Source organism: Schistocerca nitens, chromosome 5 (assembly GCF_023898315.1).
Source record: "Schistocerca nitens isolate TAMUIC-IGC-003100 chromosome 5, iqSchNite1.1, whole genome shotgun sequence".
NCBI lineage: Eukaryota > Metazoa > Arthropoda > Insecta > Orthoptera > Acrididae > Schistocerca > Schistocerca nitens.
Genome location: NC_064618.1, coordinates 204,776,198 through 204,797,145, shown reverse-complemented (window position 1 = coordinate 204,797,145; position 20,948 = coordinate 204,776,198). Strand labels below are relative to the sequence as shown.

General features: G+C 42.0%; 1 protein-coding gene across 1 annotated transcript in view; it reads left to right on the top strand.

Moving 5' to 3' along the window:
- Positions 1 to 20,948, top strand: part of LOC126260858 (sodium-coupled monocarboxylate transporter 1-like) — a 95,567-nt gene that overhangs the window by 44,449 nt on the left and 30,170 nt on the right. The window contains exons 7-10 of the mRNA XM_049958271.1: positions 3,157 to 3,297; positions 11,224 to 11,332; positions 12,840 to 12,949; positions 14,935 to 15,118. Of these exons, the coding sequence (XP_049814228.1) occupies positions 3,157 to 3,297; positions 11,224 to 11,332; positions 12,840 to 12,949; positions 14,935 to 15,118 (544 nt within the window). The remainder of the gene's footprint in view (positions 1 to 3,156; positions 3,298 to 11,223; positions 11,333 to 12,839; positions 12,950 to 14,934; positions 15,119 to 20,948) is intronic.

Genomic DNA, 20,948 nt, shown 5'->3' with positions numbered 1-20,948 from the left:
TGCTACCTAGGCTGCAAAATAATTCATGACGGACGGAGCAAGGAGGACATAAAAAGCTCACTAACCCTGCAAAAAGAGCATTCCTGGCCAAGAGAAGTTAACCAGTATCAAACGCATGTCTTAATGTCTGAGAACGTGCTTTTGGGGCACATCATTGTGTAGTATTGAGACATGGACTGTGAGAAAACGAGAACAGAAGAGAATCGAAGCCTCCCCATGTGGGGCTAGAGAAGAATGTTGAATTTTATGTGGACTGATAAGGTCAGGAATGAGGAAGTACTCTGCAGAATCGTCGATGAAAGAAGTACATGGAAAGCATTGATTAGAAGAACGGCTAGGATGCCAGGACATCTATTAAGATATTAAAAAGTTGCTTCCGTGGTTCACGAGGGAGAATAATGACTGTAACCAGACTAGAATACACAGAAGCGGCAAAGAAATTAGTATAGGCATGCATATTCAAGTACAGAATAAGGCGCTGTAGTCGGCGACGCCTACATAAGACAAGTGCCTGGCGCAGTTGTTAGAACAGTTACTGCTGCTACAATGACAGGTTATCAAGATATAAGTGAGTTTGAACGAGATGTTTAGGTCTGCTCGTGTGCCATAGACGACTTTACGACACAAAGCTTTACGCCTCGCGTGGGCCCGTCAACACTGACATTGGACTGCTGAGTTCTGTGAACTTGTTGCATGGTTGGACGAATCTCGTTTCAGATCGTATCGAGCGGATGGATGTATACAGGAATGGAGACAACCTCACGAATCCATGGGTCCTGTATGTCAGCAGGGGAATGTTCGTTGGTGGAGGCTCTATAATGCTGTGGGGCGTGTGCAGTTATATGGGACACCTGATACGTCTAGATACGACTCTGACAGGTGACACGTACGTAAGTATCCTGTCTGATCGGTTGCATCCATTCATGTCCATCGTACATTCCGACGGACTTGGGCAATTCCAGCAGGACAATGCGACATCCCAGGATTGCTACAGAGTGGCTCCGTTAACACTATTCTGAGTTTAAACACTTCCCAGACATGAACATTATTGAGCATATCTTTGATGCCCTGCTACATGCTATTCAGAGGGGATCTCCACCCCCTCGTACTCTTACGGATTTATGGACAGCCCTACAGGATTCATTGTTTCAGTTCTTTCCAGCACTAATTCAGACACTAGTTGACTCCATGCCACGTCGTGTTGCGGCACTTGTGCGTGCTGGCGGGGGCCCTTCACAATATTAGGCAGGTGTACCAGTTTCTTTGGCTCTTCAACGTATATCCGTCATATAACTGAGGTCGCAGCTTGCAAGTGCTACCATCCAGAAGAACTAGAAAAAATTCTTGCTCCAAAATACACTACTGGTCATTAAAATTACTACACCACGAAGATGACGTGCTACACACGCGAAATTTAACCGACAGGAAGAAGATGCTGTGATATGCAAATGATTAGCTTTACAGAGCATTCAGATAAGGTTGGCGCGGTGGCGACCCTACAACGTGCTGACGTGAGGGAAGTTTCCAACCGATTTCCCATACACAAACAGCAGTTGACCGGCGTTGCCTGGTGAAACGTTGTTGTGATGCCTCGTGTAAGGAGAAGAAATGCGTGCCATCACGTTTCCGAGTTTGATAAAGGGCGGATTGTAGCCTATCGCGATTGCGGTTTATCGTATCGCGACATTACTGCTCCCGTTGGTCGAGAGCCAATGACTGTGTTGCAGAATATGGAATCCGTGGGTTCAGGAGGGTAATACGGAACGCCGTGCTGGATTCCAACGGCCTCGTATCGCTAGAAGTCGAGATGACAGGCATTTTATCCGCATGGCTGTATCGTATCGTGCAGCCACGTCTCGATGCCTGAGTCAACAGATGGGGACGTTTGCAAGACAACAACCATCTTCACGAACAGTTCGACGACGTTTGCAGCAGCATGGACTATCAGTTCGGAGACCATGGCTGCGGTTACTATTGGCGCTGCATCACAGACAGGAGCGCCTGCGATGGTGCACTCAACGACGAACCTGGGTGCACGAATGGCAAAACTTCATTTTTTCGGATGAATCCAGGTTCTGTTTACAGCATCGTGTTTGGCGACATCACGGTGAACGCACACTGGAAGCGTGTATTCGTTATCGCCATACTAGCGCATCACCCGTCGTGATGGTATGGGGTGCCATTGGTTACATGTCTCGGTCACCTATTGTTTGCATTGATGGCATTTTGAAGAGTAGACGTTACATTTCAGATGTGTTACGACCTGCGGTTGTACCCTTCATGGGCAGCTGTATCTGTATACGCCATGCAAGCTCTGTTTGACTCAATGCGCATGCGTTATTACGGCCAGAGGTGGTTGTTCTGGGTACTAATTTCTGATGATCTATGCACCCACACTGCGTGAAAACGTAATCACATGTCAGTTCTAGTATAATATATTTGTCCAATGAATACCCGTTTATCATCTGCATTTCTTCTTGGTGTAGTAATTTTAATGGCTAGGAGTGTATGAGGAAAGCGCTAGATGGGTTTTCGGAATTCATTGAGCTGATTCGACGGCAGTTTTGTGGATTACTTCTGTACTCCGCTGAAGGACGCATGTGATGAATGCTTTCTTCTTGTCACTGGGTTGTTTTTTGTGCAAGTGATCTGCGGCATGATATCGTTAAAATGGAACCTAACGCAGCGTCATGTACTGTATAGAATGCAATAGGGATAACATGGGTCAGAGGATGCATATTCAATTTCAGTGATTTTATCTGTTTCTCAACGAGTTTGTCAGTAACATCTGTATCACTTATTTTCTGTGTTTATTGGAGAAGTGAAATGGGGCAGTACTTTTATGTCTTCCATTGTAAAGAAAACTTTGACAACGTAGATCAGCATTCTTGGTATTGCTTTTCTACACTTAATTTCAATTACCGAATGTATTTCATAATAACTAACGGCGAAGTTTTTCGCACTTAAAGTTAACGGTTTGATCCACTTTTACTCTTAGCGATGTATCACCTAAGTGATTATCTTTGCTTATTCACTAGTTGTAGTGTTTATGGACATAATAATTAGTCACTGCACTTTGAATATTTTTCCTGTATATTTTGCAATTTCCAGGACGTGGATGGATGCTAAATGCCCTTTCGCCCCTTTTGTCCGCAGGATGACCCCGGACCCATTCGTTCGCAGCTCCTTCTGGGCAGTGGTGATCGGCGCGACGGCATCATTCGTGGGAGGCTGCGCCGTCCACCAGGGCATGGTGCAGAAGTTCATGTCGCTGCCGGACCTGGCGGCTTGTCGAAAGTGAGTTCTCCCAGAGGACGAGAGGAAGCGACATACCCAGCCAAGACCACTAACACCCTCCTGTACATTGCCACTAGATACGAAGGTGCCTTTTTCATGTCCCGATTGCCGATTGTGCAAAGAATTTTTACCACTAGTATCTGGCTGAGAAGGAAGAGAAGGCAGCAGCGTGAAGTTTCTGATCGCCAGACTTCTCACCAGTGTCCTGGATTAACTCCCAAATCCCTTCGCATGTCTCATAGAGGCACTTGACACTGTTGTTGAAGATCGGTCCGTCGTATTGGGGTGATCAGTCTGCCCATACCGTTGGAGTTATTCTATAGGAGCAGGATATGTGCCAGCAACAGGTTTCGTTCTGTCCTAGCAATAGACACTTGACACTATACTGTACAAGAAATAAATAAAGACTTGATATTTGATAACAAGTTGGAGGAGCCCAACATCATACTACCTTCAGTACTGTTTAGACTAGAACGACAATGCGGAATACTCTTGATGATGACTTCCCTAACTTTGTGGGGACATATGAAAATGGGTGAAAGTTCTATATATCAAAATGGAACACTATAGCAAGGGATATGGATTTTTCCAAAACGGTAGTTTTGTGTTAGTGAATCCGATAGGAGAAAGGATCTGAGAATTCCATGATAAGTTTCAACGACGCACACAAAGTACTCAACCACAAAGATAAATCAGAAAAATATCATAAATTATTTCTTAGATTCAAAAATGTTCAAATGTGTGTGAATTTCTAAGTGACCAAACTGCTTACGTCATCGTCCCTAGACTTACACACTACATAAACTAACTTATACTACGAACAACACACACAGCCATGCCGGAGGGACGCCTCGAACCTCCGGCGGAAGGGGAGCTCAGTCCCTGTCGTGCCGCTTCAAACCGCGCAGCTTTCTTAGATTCAGGAAACAGATAAAAGACATAGTGACCTAGTTCTAAAACTGTGCTTGATAATAAGTTGGTATTGATGAAGGGTAGACGAGAAACAATATAGTAAAGAAGAGACCTCAAACTATCAAATGGGGCAATGCTTAACAAAGAGATAACGAGCTCATGAGAGGTTATTACTATGGTGGACATAACGGCCAAGACATTGACCAGAAATTGTGGGGAACATAATACAAAAGTTGAAACAAAGGTATCTTGAATTCGTTATGAGAATTAATTTAAGTAAATTTATTGTTGTACAATTTAATTCAAGCAAAATAACTGTAAACAACGAGAAATAAAAATTTACATGTATTCGTATGCATGGATGGCCGGTTGCACTGCGAAATATCAGCCAGATGATAAAAGTTTCAAAAGCAGAGTGGCCAGTTGAAAATGGAATTAAAACGAGAAAGTAACAGCTTAAAAGTAAACTTAATTACTGAAAACTAGATGCATCTTAGAGTAACATAGAGGACACTAACAAAAATGTGCATCAAGAGTCACAGTAAACTCTAGATGAAAGAGCTCACAGGTGGCATGGAAACATTAAAATGTTCCATAAAATGAAAAAAATAATGAAGGTTTAAACGAAGAACGGTATATATGGTAGTGTGTGACTTTTATAGAACACTACAGTTTACGACTCAGTCAATGCAACACAAGTCAATGAGTCATTTTGAAACCAGTGCATACTTTTGTAATGAAGCATTTAATATGCAGTTCTAACTCAGTAACGTGTGTTCATGGAAAAGTCACCAAGCTTACATTTATGAGTGAAAAATAAAATAAAAACTGCACGATGACGATATTGGTTCTATAAATATTTACGTGTCATTGGATAAAAAGTTATCGAAAGTAATTAGAATAAAATTTTATTTGAGGTTGTGGTGAAAGACTCAGGGCAAATTGATAGGATAGTAATAATAGCAAAATGTCACGTTCTTGAAATAAAAAGAGATATTCGTTAAGGAAACATTATTTTTCACTAAAAGCTATCTTGATAACTCTACAGCGTGACTCTCATTAACATTTAAAAACCTCCAAAGTGACGTAGAAGACGCTGACCCAAGTGATTTATTATGAGGAACGTGGGGTCCAAAATGTCGTAAATACCTCAAAAGTCACATGTTCAACAGTTGTCATCATTCTTGGGGTATTTTCCTACATTTGCGGGACCATGCGTGTTATAATAAATCACGTGTCTCAGCGTCGTCTACGTCGCTTTGGAGGTTTTTCAGCGTCAGCGTCAATAAGAATCACCTTATAGAGTTATCAGGACAGCTTTTACTGAACAATGGTGCATGTCTTGTCGAATATCTCTCTTTATTTCAAGAACGTGAGAGTTATGTATTATTACCACCGTATCAGTTTGTCTCAGTGCCATATACGTCGCTTCGTGGTTTTTTAAACGTTAATAACAATCACTCTGAATGGTATGTGACACAGGATAAGGAAATGAAAGTAACACTTCACGCGTACGATCTCACAACTAGTGGCATACCAAGGTTGTTAATTTCTCACTCTGGCTTTTCAGCATAGTTTATAGTTGGCGTCAGAAATCTGTTAAAACCACATAGGCGTTAATCGTCAACTGATGAGGTGTCCTCAGGTTTCGGGCGCCCATCTTCCAGGCTAGCGCCGTGCTGTCGGGCATCAGGTAAAATTGTGATCAATAGATTTGTACTCCTGCAGGTACACTAAAACACTGTGGGTAGCGAACGATGAATAGAGCGCAGCTGGGCTGCAGCCAAGTCGTGATTTCAATTTCTACAAACGAATTCATACGGTAGAAAAAACTATCCAAAAGTATATCATGCAAAGACCAAATTCTTAAGTGGAGTCATCACCAGATGGGTATGGGGCAGGCTAGTAAACTTCATAATCTACGACGTAGTGTGACCGGAGTGGTGCTTGGGTATTTTAAGAAGATTGACTCCGCCATTTTTATGTGCCAGGTCCAGTCCCTGCTGTCGAAACGGGTACAGTTCTCTCGAGGTGATATACACGGTACAGTCCCATTATTGTGAACAACACCTATGTTCTACGTTCAGCGACCAATAACCAGTCACAGACATTAGGTGGCAACACTAGTAGTGGAGCGTATATAAAGCGTGTCAGGGGTGAGGGACTGGAAAACATTCCAGTCGTTGTCGTAATGCGGAAACGGAACAAATTGTCTGACGTCCCGAAGGACACGAATGTTGGCAAATTCTACAAGGGTGAATGCATTTACGAAACGATTAACTTCGTAAACTTTTCTCATACCGCCTTGGTCAAAGTATACCGTGCACGTAGAAATGGCGCTGTCTGAAACCGGCGCGCCGGCTGGGGTGGCCGAGTGGTTCTAGGCGCTACAGTCTGGAACCGCGCAACCGCTACGGTCGCAGGTTAGAATCCTGCCTCGGGCATGGATGTGTGTGATGTCCTTAGGTTAGTTAGGTTTAAGCAGTTCTAAGTACTAGGGGACCTCAGAAGTTAAGTCCCATAGTGCTGAGAGCCATTTGAAACATTTTTGAAACCGGCGCCATGGCTTCTGTAGTACACCACGGGCCATAAATGACAGGCTTGAACGATTGTGCACACTCGATGACATGTGTAGCTGATGAGCAACTGATCACCCAGATGAAACAAAGAGCTACCAGTAGTATGTCCTCAGCATCCATTCAGTCAACTTTGCTATTGGCCTCCGCTGCGGGCGCCTGCTTCTTGCACTGTTGTTCATGCGCAACGAAGGCTGGAATCTGTACGCCTATACTGCAACTGGACGACAAATGAGTGGCGACAGGTTGGCCTTTTCAGATGAATGATGATTTATGGTGCATCAGACAAATGGCCAATAGCACATACGGCATCAAATATATTAAAGCAAAAACCTTACATGCTTTTAATGGGCTGGGAGATATTTTCGAGGCATTCCCTGCGTGATATCGTCATTTAGAAAGGCACAATGGATCAGCAAATGTATGTATCTATCCATTTGCACCCCTTTACGCAGTTTGTTTTTCCTAGGCACAGTATCATCTGCTAGCAGGACAATGCAACTTGTCACACAGCTCGTAGTGTATACACGTAGTTCGAAGATAACCAGGATGTTTACCCTACAGCCCTGGCGATATAAGCCCAATCGATCGGGATGTTCGCGCATACGATCCTCAACCGAGGAATCTAGCGCAGCTGGCCCCAACACTGCAGCCTGCATCGCTTCACATCTCCGTCGGTCACTTCCAGAACTTCGTTAGCTGTCTTCCTGCACAACTCGCAGCGGTCCACACTGCAAAAGATATTTACTCAGGTTTTTGACACGTGGCTGTTTTAATGTGACCGGACAATGTATGTACTGGTTCACATGGTTCAAATGGCGCTAATCACTATGGGACTCAACATCTGAGGCCATCAGTCCCCTAGACTTAGAACTACTTAAACCTAAGGACATCACACATCCATACCCGAGGCAGGATTCGAACCTGCTACCGTAGCAGCAGCGCGGTTCCGGACTGAAGAGCCTAGATCCACTCGGCCACAGCGGTCGGCATGTACTGGTGAGCTGACAGTCACTATCCATATTAAAGTACTGTAACAGTACACTATTCGTCTGCTCCACTCATGTTACAGTTCTCGCCACGATTAGCGTTTATGAAGGGACTAGTGCGTTGCCCAGCTCACAGATTAACGCTTCTCAAAGGCTGTAACAGTCTCCTGACGGGAGACGTAAGACCAGCTGCCGTGAGTTTTCTAGTTAGGACACCTAGGATACGGTGACTGCACCTGTTCTTTAATTTTCCAAACGATTTGTCTATCATCCAGATGTGTCTGGTCATCTATCTTCCTATCGTATGACCGGAAATCGCTGTATGAAATGCAAACAACATGTTATTAGAATCAATGGCAAAGTTCTCTTCTTCACTAACTGTTACAGACGAGCAAACAGTCACGTGGTACCATAAAGTGTATCTCATGTGTTCCGAGTTGTTCTGTCACTCTTTAGTTCTTACACTGCTCTCGTGACCAATACATGTAAACAGATCTTGAGGATACGTTAAGTAATGGACGTCAGTCTAAGCTACATAGGAATAAAGATGAGTACCTTTTTCAAAGATCAGCAAATGTTAGTGATCATAATTAATCTTAATATGATGTAAAAAAATGTTGTAATGTATTTCTGGAATGTGGAATAGCCGACGAATCGAGTGAAAAATATTTTCCAGAATCGTAAGAGAACTACAGTGGAACATATACAATTCTCAAAACTTTCAACGGACATTACCAGGACATATACCAGGGGTATAAGAAAGATTTTGCCAGGACAGTTAAATTCAAGTTGAGTTGCACATACACCAACGGAAAAAATTGCAATAACATGAAGGAGTTGTGTGAAGTAAATAGAATTTCATAGGCGTGTTTCTAGATCTGAAATACGTCTACTCGGATTAAGCGCCAGCGTATGAGACCGCAGTAGTAGCTCCGCTTTCAGGATGAAACTAACGTTTGCTTTAAATACACCTTGTAACAGTCGTGAGCGTTGGTTACCTTCCTGACTGGACGTAGTGGGTTGATGGTAGTCAATAATACCTTTAAGGCGACACAGACGCCGTTATCAACACCTCACAGAGTTTGAACGGGGTCGTGTAATAGGGGACGAGGAGCTGGATATTAATTCTGTGACACTGCAGAAAGGCTTGGCAGAAATGTAGCCATTATATATGGCATCGGTGGTCACAAGAACATATGGTCTCAAGAGGACCGAGTTACGGACGGCTACGTGGCACTACCGAGAGGGAAGAACATCGTGTTCGGCGCAGGGCTCTGTCGCATTTTACTGCATGTGCCGTAGCTGGTACCACAGTGAGACAACGAAATGTTACAAATCGGTTACATCAAAAACAGCTCCAAGTCAGACGCACTATAACGTGCCTTCCACTGAGCCCAAATCACCACATTTGCGACTACAGTGGTGATGGCATGTGTCCTAGTTAGAACGAGGCCAGATGGGTGCTTGTAGCCAGCTTGTCTGGATGCTAGACATACTGGACGTACACCTGGACTTATGGTCTGGGGCGCGCCTTCGTATGACAGTAGGAGAATTCTCGTGGTTATCCCAAGCACTCTGACTGCAAATCTGAAAGTCAATTAGTGATTCGACATGTTGTGCTGCCATTCATGAACACCATTCCGGGAAGTATTTTACAAAAGGATGACGCTCGCTCACAGATCGCTGTTCTAACCAAACATGCTCTGTAGACTGTCGACATGTTGCCTTGGCCAGCTCTGTCATCAGATGTGTCTCCAGTCGAAGACATATGGGACATGATCTGACGACAACACCAGCGTCATCCACAACCAGTATTATCCGTCCCTCAGTTGACCGACGAATTGCAACTCGCATGGTATTCCATGAGCATGGTGCTCCAGCCCACAAACTGACTTCCGGCACCTGTAAAACACAGCGCATGCTCGTTTAAGAGCTTGCATTCAACATTCTCGTGGTTATTAATTTACTTGCATTTCACATTTGCAAAAGCTTATCTCGCGTTTACATAATCTGTGATCGTGCAATGTTAGTCACTTAAATATGTTACCTAGACAAATGTATTTCCGAAGTTTCGTTATTCTACATTAATTACATTTTGGTGTTGCTATTTCTTTCTCCTGTCCGTGTATTTTTCGTTCTGCGCAAAGGAAACGAATATGAAAACGGAAATCTTAGCAGACATTAAAATAATAGGCTAAATTTTGTACATCTTAAAAGTAGCTGAAATGGCTTGCGATGATGCTACTCTCAAAAGAAGAAAAGTTTCCAATACTGGTTCAAAATTAATAGACAAGGTGCTTGTGTGGAGTACTACCCAAAGTGGAAAAAAAACTGGAGATTTACAAATTGCATCTGAAGTAAAGGTGTATGAGGGAAAACTCGTACGAAGAGTAAGTACTTCGGTGAGGCTATTGCTAAGATTACTAGGACTAGTTATTAGGGAACGAATGCGGTAGTATACGAGAAAAATGGAGAGAACACCAAAGAGTGTTAAACAGAAAAACGGGGAATGGGATTAGAATAGCAAATGTTTGTTCTTCTTATGGCAGGAAAGCTTGGGTGACCTCTGCAACACAAACAACGCTCTGACTGTCAGTTGGAAAATTCTTGGAAGATAATGGCTTCACTGCTTAAAATTTATGAAGGCACTTTCTAACTATAAATTTTCTGTCAGTTCAGTTGTAGATTCTATAGCCAACTCCGAAATTGATTTAATTCACCTTCCCTGTAACGTGACTTTCATTTGTTCTCCTTGTTCGGTACTTTAATTTTGTGCGAGATGCGTTCTGTCTACTATTCCCGCAAGAGAACGAGAGCACAAGAACTAGAAAATCAGCCAAGGTATGGGATATAATTTCTGGGCTTCTTATTTTAAAGACTTTGGAGTCGGGGTAGCCGTTCGGTAGGTTGAGGACAGTATGGAGATTCGGAGAGGTGATACGAACCACTCTTATTTTGATTCGAGAAATCACCGGAGTCATATTCAGGATGGTTACCCTAGACGAACTGTGGGATTCAGGAACATTAACCACGGTGCCAACGGGTTCCATTCGGTAGTTTGTTTCTAACCGGTTGGTTTCTCTGGTTAGTGAAGTAGTAAACAGCTGCTTACTAGAATTTATCACACAGAAGTGCAGGGAACATTGCAATCGAGACGATATGTTTGATTCCTTCCACGATTCTCGATTTTCTTGTGTCGTTATAGAACAGAACGGGCAATGTTACTAGCAGTAGCAAACAGTTCATTTAGGTCTAAGAGAACGGATAACAGTGCAAATAATACCTGCAATATTTGCTACGTGCTGCATACATAAAGTGTATCTGAAATACGACCAGTCATAGTTAGCAGAGGACACGTCTACATTCGGGAACCAATCAAAAATGTTGAACAGTCTTTAACCTGTTCCTATAGAAATTAATTAATTACTGACATAAGCTTCATTTCGCAGGGCTCTGGCTGGCTTCACTTTTGGCATAATCCTCATGAAGGTCATCAGCGTCTTTTCTGGATTTCTGCTCTACGCCACCTACCGCGACTGTGATCCTGTCAAAACCCACGTAAGTGCTCCCCCGTATTTAGAAATTTTCTGGCTCAAATATTTTAGTTGAGTATTGTTGACTTCGTGCGTCAGTGCATTATCTCACCAATTTGCAAATACGAAATATTTGAGCATTAATTTCTTGCATAACGAAATGTATCCTCTGCTTCTTTCGGTAATGGATTACAAGTCTAATGCTCTTCTGTTCAGATTGGTTTACGGCATCATGACAGAAGTAACAATTAAAAAGTGTTCATTAAGTAGCAGATAGTACTGTTACGTTATAGACTGAGTACCCGTCATTGTATGTATTTATTGCCATCTTACGTTATAGATCTACTGAGTACTCGTCATTGTATGCATTTATTGCCATCTTCTCCTTTGCCCTCTGTCTCTCCCTCCGTCATTCCGTCTCTGTCCATTTCCTCCTGCCCCTCTCTCCGTCTGTCTACTCCTGCCCCTCTTTCTGTACATCTGCTCCTCTGACCTGCATCCATATGTTTCTTCCTTCAAACTTCGTTTCCTCTCCCACCTTTAATTCCATCTCCTCCTCCCCTTATCTCTGTTCTTCTCCTCCAGTCACTCATTGTGTCCATGTCCTCCTCTCTGTCTCCTCGTTCTTTTACCTGTCTACCTCCACCTCTCCTCTCTCTCTGTCCAACTCTCCTTTCCTTTCTCTGGTAATTTCCTCCTCGCACTCCCTCTTCATCAGCTCCTATATCTTATGTCTATCTCACCCTCTTTTCCTTGTCCATCTCCTCCTCTCCCCTCTTTCTGTCCATTTCGCACTCCTCTCTCTCTCTCTCTCTCTCTCTGTATCTCTTCCCCCCACCTGTGTATCATCTCCTTCCCCGGCGGCTGATGTAACCAAGCGGTTCTAGGCGCTTCAGTCCGGAACCGCGCTGCTGCTGCGGTCGCAGGTTCGAATCCTGCCTCGGGTATGGATGATTGTGATGTCCTTAGGTTAGTTAGGCTGACGTAGTTCTAAGTATAGGGGACTGATGACATCAGATGTTAAGTTCCATAGTGCTTAGAGCCATTTTTTTTAAATCTCTTTCCCCCTCACTATCTGTCCATCTCCTCCTCTCTCCTAACGTTATCAGGCTTACCCCAGTACTAGCCTGGTAATTCATTCTCCCACAGTAATTCTTTCCAGATCGCCACTGATATGTGGTCGGAATTCGATGAAATCGTTGCAGGGGTTCTGGATGAGCTTTTTACTCTTGATTTTGGTTGCTTATGCACATTTAAAGTATATTTCACTTATAGTTAACATATTTCTCACCTATTTGTACACATATTCCACCTGTACCTCTAGTGAATTTCGCCCTGTAGTTTCATTTTCACTCTGTTTGATATTTATGACGTCGTATCTCGTATCCTGTACGATGATGTAATATTGCTGATCGAGTACATCCAGTGTCGCAGTTTATTGCATTTTGTTGCTGAAAGAATTCATTAATATAAGGAGCTCAAATGTCTTTGATGTGATGTTTACAATATCTTCGGCTGCCGCGACGGTGCAGGAGGTGTCGCGCCCCGACCAACTGCTGCCCTTCTACGTGATGCGGGTGGCCGGCCACGTCCCAGGACTGCCGGGCCTCTTCGTCGCCGGCATATTCGGCGCTGCCCTCAGGTGTGTACAGGCGCTGCAGCGGAAAAGTCCTACAGAACACATACGATCGACCTCAGTGTTGCTTATGTTCGATGCATACCAGCATGCAGCACTGACAGCGTCGTTATAGCCTAGATTTCAGTAAAACTGAGACCTTGCCGTTCATGCTAAGAGCCAAACCGACAATGGGACAAAATAACTTCAACAAACAACAGTACAACAGCATGACAAGAATATCTCTTTCACAAATGATGCGCAATAGAACTGTTTCAGGATGTGACCATCTAGATGCATAATTTTATTCTGGACTATCTTTAACCGAAGTAGGGAACTGGAACTGTTGCTAGTTTAATTTGACACTCTAACTTGACATGGATTAATCAAGAGGAGTAAACAATTTTAATCACTTGTGCCCTCTTATCAGTTGCGAGACTGCGTTTCAGATTCAACCGGAAACAAGTGTCACAAACTGTCGTACCTACTGGTTCCAAGATACTGTCGTGATTACACATCTTTGATGTGTGTTCATAAGAAGTGTAAACACTTCATTTAACTGTAGCAGAAAATGGAATGTATCTTCCGAAACATCTAGTGTGAGGAATAACTCAGTTCAGTAGCGTTTGTCGATTTTATTACTGTACACATGTTACTACAGTCATCACTCCTGTATCTATGGAGATGTACACGTCTCCAAGGAAAATTTAACTGTAATAAACCATTGTGACGAACAAGTGCTCATGTTCACTAGACTTTTCCTAATTTTGGTCCATATTACCGCCTCTGAAATTTGCCTACCAAATAATCATTGGAGGGTCACTCCAAAAGAAATGTACACTATTTTTTTAAAAATTCAACTTTTATTCTACATGTTTGTAAGTTTTACAGTGTGTAGATACATCCTTTAGAAACAATATTTTTATTTCTCCACGTAATTTCCATCCCTCTCAACTGCCTTACGCCATCTTGGAACCAGCGCCTGTACACCCGCACGGTAAAATTGTGGACCAACCTGTTGGAGCCACTGTTTGGCAGGGTGCACAAGGGAGTCATCAACTTCAAACCTTGCTCCACGAAGAGAGCGTTTCAGTTTCCCAAAGAGATAATGGTCATATGGAGCCAGGTCAAGACTGTAAGGCTGGTGTTTCAGTGTTGTCCATCCAAGTTTTGTGATCGCTTCCATGGCTTTTTGACTGACATGTGGCAGTGCCTGCTTTTGCCGACACTTTCACCATTTTGCAAACACTTCCTTCCCCTATCCCCAAGTAGCGTGACAATTCGTTCACTGTGATGCGTCTGTCAGCAATCAACAATTCGTTAACTCTCTGCACACTGTCTGGAGTGTGTGCAGTACGACGCCTGCTTCTGCTAGGACAATCGTCAATATTGCCGTGCCCGCATTCATCACGTAACCTGCTTGCCCACCAACTAACTGTACTGCGATCGACAGCAGCATCTCCATAAACCTTTTTCAACCTCTTGCGGATGTTTCCCACTGCCTCGTTTTCACAGCACAGGAATTCTATGACATCACGTTGCTTCTGACTAACGTCAAGTGTAGCAGCCATCTTGAAGACATGCTATGACGGCGCCACTCACGGGAACAGGTTGAACTAAGTTTGAAAACAAGGGGGAAGGATGTATCTACACACTGTAAAACTTTCACACATGCAAAATAAAAACTGTATTTCTACAAAAATAAAGTGCTTTTTTTTTTTGAGTGACCCTCGTAGTAACAACAGCACCGATACTTTTACTCCACTGTCAGACATCAGAAAGTTTTTCGCTCAAAAATTTCAGATAGCTGGTTTTCGGATTAGGATCTCTACCTCAAACGGACATATTTAGCTTTGTTTCACTGTTCCTGAAAGTTTATCACGAAATCATTCTGAACTAACTAGTTTAATATCAGTGTCCACATATGAAAATTTGCTTGGTGTTCGAGTATATTTATTCTGTACTACTAATTATTCGTCTTACAGATCTTAGCAATGAGCGCTTGATTTCAGTTCCATGTCTGGCACTCTCAACGCTCTTTCTGCTACTATCTACGAGGACTTCCTGCTGCCACTGATGCCCAAAAAGAAGACGGATCTCCTGGTGAATTTTATAATGCAAGGTATCGTACTGGCTGTGGGCATCGTCACCGTGGGAATGGTCTTCATTGTCGAGCGGCTGGGAACAATTTTGGAGGTAAGTATCCATCTCAGAGGCAACAACGTATACCCAAAAGGTCTGAAGAACTCCGGACGTTTGTTGTAGGGTACTTAAAGAAACATTCGGACAATACGAGAAATGAGAAAATTAATTCATTACTAAGTTAAAACGACAATTCTGATACCAAATACCTTTCAGCAGAAAAAATCTGAAAGGTTTATGTCATCAACTGGATCTTTAGTCTGAATTGTCTTTGAGCTTCTGTTCGTTTAATCCTCTAACAAATTTGATGTAAATAGACTGAAGTGGCAATAAAAAATTTATATAAGTACCTACAAGGGGGTTTCAGGCCTGATCTGTCATTTTCGTGTAATGCTGAGGTGCTATTCCAGAACATGGCGAGCTTCGGCAATTCTATTCGTATGTAAGGGGGAATTTAGAGTAGACAGGGGAGGCAGTAAAAATATGGATAGAAGAAGGGAGCCTGCAAGTGTAGTCCCTGCAGTTGTGTGAACCATTTCGACAACGTGGCTTGGAGGCCAGCGCCCCTGCCTAGTAAGCTGGAGATCTACCTTCGATTCCCGGTCTTCGTACAAATTTTCACTCACTGCGTCAGCCTGTATACATAAAACATATCTGTATGGTACCAGAAAAGTCTATGAGAATCTGTCATTTCATTTGTCTAACAAATTTATTCTGATAGTGTATGCTTTTTGAATAGTGTACTTTTTTCAATACAGTCGGTACTTTTTACATGAAAGCTAATGTACAATTTTATTCTTCACACTAGTCCTCGACATTTTTCGCCTCTGTGTGAGACATTGATCGCTGACATTTTTCAGGCGAGTGTAATAGACATACCAGTGATAAACGACGGGGAAAAAAATTAAAACTACGGAACCCAGCTTTATAATCACTTTTGCGAATTGAAGTTTGCGTTAGGGAACGCAAAGCGTTTTCTTTCCTGATTAAGTACGATGCCACAATCATTCAAAACGTAGAAGAATTTCAGTCCATACAAAAAGTGCCCAAATCATTAATTTTAAAAATCTCCTTTTTTGCAAAGTTTATCAGCTCAAGTAAATAATTTTTTAACACTTTTCTATTCTTTTTGTGTTAAATCAGTAGTTTGTAAATATACTTGTTCGAAAAATGTCATATGATGAATTGATACTAATGTCAGATTTTCCGTAATTTTCAGTCGTTGTGTCTGTTTCAGTTCTGATAAAGTATACATTTAAATTATTTCTACATTTACGTCACTGATATCCCTAAGAATATTAAATTATCTGTGAACGGTGGTGTAAGCGCACATTCAGTGTGGGCTCGGACCTAGAGGTTTAATTTGGCCAATTAACATTGTGACGGGGGTGCCTTCCATTTTGTCAGTAGCACATTATAGTACAAAAATAGTATAAATTATATGAGCATTCAATAATGATATTTTCGTTTGGAGATTTATTCTCTCTTATAAAAACGTCAGAACATCAGAATATCGTATTAAAATAGACAGATTTTTCATGTTAAGAAATAGTCAGTTCCTTTCGTTGTATATGTCAGAAACGCTGGAGCAGTAAAAGCCACCCACTATTTCAGTTACATCAGAATACATATTTGAAATTCAGCTTCAGCAAGAATGTAGCAACAGGACTGCTTGCATCAATTGAAGTCTCCGAACGGCCAGGAGATAGTACATAATGTATTTTTTCATTGTAAGAAGTAAGCTGTGATTCTACAGTTTAAATTTAGAGCAATGCTAAACTCAGAATTACTGAAACTCAGTGAAGAGCCTGCACGGACGAAAGATGGATATGGTGTATCTTCAATAGGAGTAAATGTACAGTTTCTGTTCTAAATGTAATGTTTAGTTTAATGTTAGATCTCACATTGATATTAGTCATTACTGTAATCGATAAAGCTAAAGTGATGAATATGTGTCAATCTTTATACAAATTCTAAAATATTCTGCAGTTTTTCATTGTGGCAATCAGTTGTTCATTAGGCTATGGGATATAGAGTAACTCAGTGAATTTAACAGGATATACAAGCTTAATTTATGTTATGGGAATTTCCTTCTTTCAACATAGTGTATCCAGACATTATCCGTTCCATTTATAACCTATCCAAAATATTTGATTAAATGCTTTTTTCCCCGTTTCTTAGCTATGCATTACAAACACCTGGCAGCAAAGTCGACAAACATGAATTAAGGAAACTTTTCTTACAACTGTCTCTTTACGGAGCAATAAGGTGCCATAATACAAAAAAAAAAATATTCGAAGGGTAATTTTAGTTATATGTTTTTGAAGAAGGGCACAGAACCATGGTGTAATAAAATTTAAGGAGTGTTTCAACTGATAAAGCCAAGTAAATGCCACTCATCTTTTTTCTACGGAAGTAAGCCTGTCTTAAAATATCTGATGAATGAGAAATCTGTTTTATTATGTCTCTATTGGAATATTGTACACATCGTCCGTCCAGCCAAATGCTTCCTGAGGCAAACTCCTTAGCTTCAAACTTCTGTTTCTCTTATAATATATATGGCCCAGTAGCAGAGCTTCCCCTGACTTAACAACTATCAACGCGTGTGGGATGCGATGGGGAGTCATACTGCAGGATATCCACATGCAGCAAAGACCAGCCAGCAGCTGTTGGAGAATGGAACGTCCTACTACAAGACCTTACCAACCTTGTGGCCTACATGGAAGCTCGTTTTAGAGTACACATTTCCGTCCGTAGTAATCATACACTCTTAACGAACAAATAAAAATAAATGCTTGTTTCAGTTACTACTGTGGATCACTGTAGCAGCTCGTTCCATGTATGGTCGAAGTTTCGTTGACCTACGTCACTCGGCAGTGACACATCGCATGTGAAAGTTACTTACGCCACGAAGTTATGTTGATGATGGATGATTTATTCAAGAGAAACTGCTTCACAAGTTGAGCAAGCCAATAATGTGTTGGTCTACTTCTGGTCCTTATTCGGGTGGGCAGTGGTTGATAAAGGTATTGGACGTTCCCCTGAGAGATACCGTGCCAAATTCTGTCCAATCCTGAGATGGTTGGAGGGCCCTGCCCATTATGCTTCAGCATGAAGATAAGCGGTACAAATTCTCGCTGTGTGTGGTTGGCACTGTTTCTCTGAAATGTAATCCCAAGACGGCATACCATGAAAGGCAACAAAAAGGGGCACAGAATATTGTCGACGTACCGCTGTGCTGTGAGCGTACCGCGGATGATAACCAGAGGGGTCCTTCTATCAAATGAAAAGGCATCCCAAATCATCACTGCCGTTTATCAGGCCATATGATAGGTGACAGGTTTGTATCCCATCCCTCTCCAGCGAGTCTCCCGAAATGTCCTCCCTGCTCATCGGAACTCAATTTGAAGTGTCTCTCATCACTCCAGTCAATGAGATTCCAGGCCGAATGTACCCGACATCACTGCAGACGGGCCTGTCAGTGTATAGAGATCAATAGCAGTCAGTGCAAAGGGCACCCTGAGCTCAGCCCTCTTCCAGTGAGCCCCCGATTAATGCTCTTTGTGGTTACTGAAGCACCGGCCGCACGTCGAGTCGATGATAGTGAGGATTCCGGAACTGACTGCCTCTCGGTCTTCACGTACTATCATCTATCTAGATCAACCGCTTCCTACCTCCTTGATGCTGTGTTTGACCAAGGTTCCTGCAAATGTCTTCGAATAGTGGCATGCCTCCTATTCAAATGTCGAGGGATTGGCCGATTACTCCAACCAACTTCCTTGAGATCATCGACACGTCCGCTCTCGAATGCTGACATCTGCGTATGTTCTCCATGCGCCTCTCTGCGAGGCATAGTAACTGTCCAACTGCACGATGTTTGCAAAGACTTTATGTCATTTTTTTTATTTACACGTCAAAGTTCCGTAGGACCAAATTGGGGAGTAAATCTCCGAGGTCATGGAACGTGTCAGTACACGAAATTACAACATAAAAGTAATAATAGATAAGTTTAAGTAAACGCAATCAACAATAGAACAAGAATCAGCTTAAATTTTCAAGGAACTCTTCGACAGAATAGAAGGAGTGACCCATGAGGAAACTCTGCAGTTTAGATTTGAAAGCGCGTGGATTACTGCTAAGATATTTGAATTCCAGTGGTAGCTTATTGAAAATGGATGCAGCCGTATACTGCACGCCTTTCTGCACAAGACTTAAGGAAGTCCGATCCAAATGCAGGTTTGATTTCTGCCGAGTATTAATTGAGTGAAAGCTGCTTATTTTTGGGAATAAGCTATTATTGTTAACAAGAAATGACAGTAAGGAATATATGTATTGAGAGGCCAATGTCAAAATACCCAGACTCGTGAATAGGGGCCGACTAGCGTTTCGTGAACTTACATCACTTATTGCCCAGACCGCCCATTTCTGAGTCAAAAATTTCCTTTTAGAATAGCAATAGTGACCCCAGAATATAATGCCATACGATATGAGCGAATGAAAATATGCAAAGTAGACTAATTTTCGTGTTGAACGATCACGCACTTCAGATACCGTTCGAATAGTAAAAATGGCAGCATTAAGTCATTGAACAGCATCCTGAACATGAGCTTTCGACAACACCTTACTATCTATCTGATGACCTAGAAATTTGAACTGTTGAGTTTCACTACTCTTATGCCCACTCTGTGAAACTGAAACGTCAGGTTTTGTTGGATTGTGTGTTAGGAACAGTAACAACTGAGTCTTACTGTGATTTAGCGTTAGTTTATTTTTTACAAGCCATGAACTTAGGTCGTGAACTGCACTATTTGAAACCGAGCCAATGTTGCACACAACATCCTTTACTACCAAGCTAGTGTCATTAGCAAACAGAAATATTTTAGAGTTACTCATAATACTAGAGGGCTTATCATTTATGTAAATAAGGAACAGGAGTGGCCCCAACACTGATCCCTGGGGCACCCCCCACCTGACCATACCCCACTCAGACCCCACATCACAGCCATTCTCAACACTGTGAATAATGACGTTTTGCTGTCTGTTGCTAAAGTAAGAGGTGAACCAATTGTGAGCTACTTCCCATATTCCGTAACGGTTCAACATCTGGAGCAATATTTTGTGATCAACAAAATTCAATGCCTTAGTTAAATCAAAAAATGTGTCTAGCGTTCGAAGCCTTTTGTGTAACAATCTAGTAAGTCAAAGAAAAAAGAGAATATCGTATTTTCAGTTGTTAAACGACTTCTAAAGACGAACTGTACATTTGATAGCAAATCGTGTGATATAAAATGATCAATTATCCTTACATACACAGCCTTTTCAATACTTTAAAAAAACACTGATGGTATAGAAATAGGTCTAAAATTGTCTACGTTATCCTTTTCTCCATTTTTATAAAGCGGCTTTACTACTGAGTACTTCAATCGTTCGGGTAACTGATCATTGCTACAGGAAAAAAATACAAATATGGCTAAATACAGGGCTAACATGTGCAGCCCAGTACTTTAATATTTTGCTTGGCACTCCATCATAACCATGAGAGTCCTTACTCTTCAGTGATTTAATTATTAACTCAATTTTCTCAGGAGAGTATTTCGGACATCAGTCTCAGAAAGGGATATGCCAAGAAAGTTATATGATTCCCTGTAGAAATTAAATTTTTATTTAATTAATCAGTAACGCCCCGAAAATTATTGTTAAATACTGTACATATATCTGATTTATCAGTAACAGAAATATTTTTACTACGAACTGACTTTATATCGTCGACCTATTTGCATATCACATACTCTTTGCCTTCCTAATAACATTTTCAAGCACCATACAATACTGTTTGTAATGTGCTACAGTAGCTTGATTGTGACTACTTCTAACATATTTATAT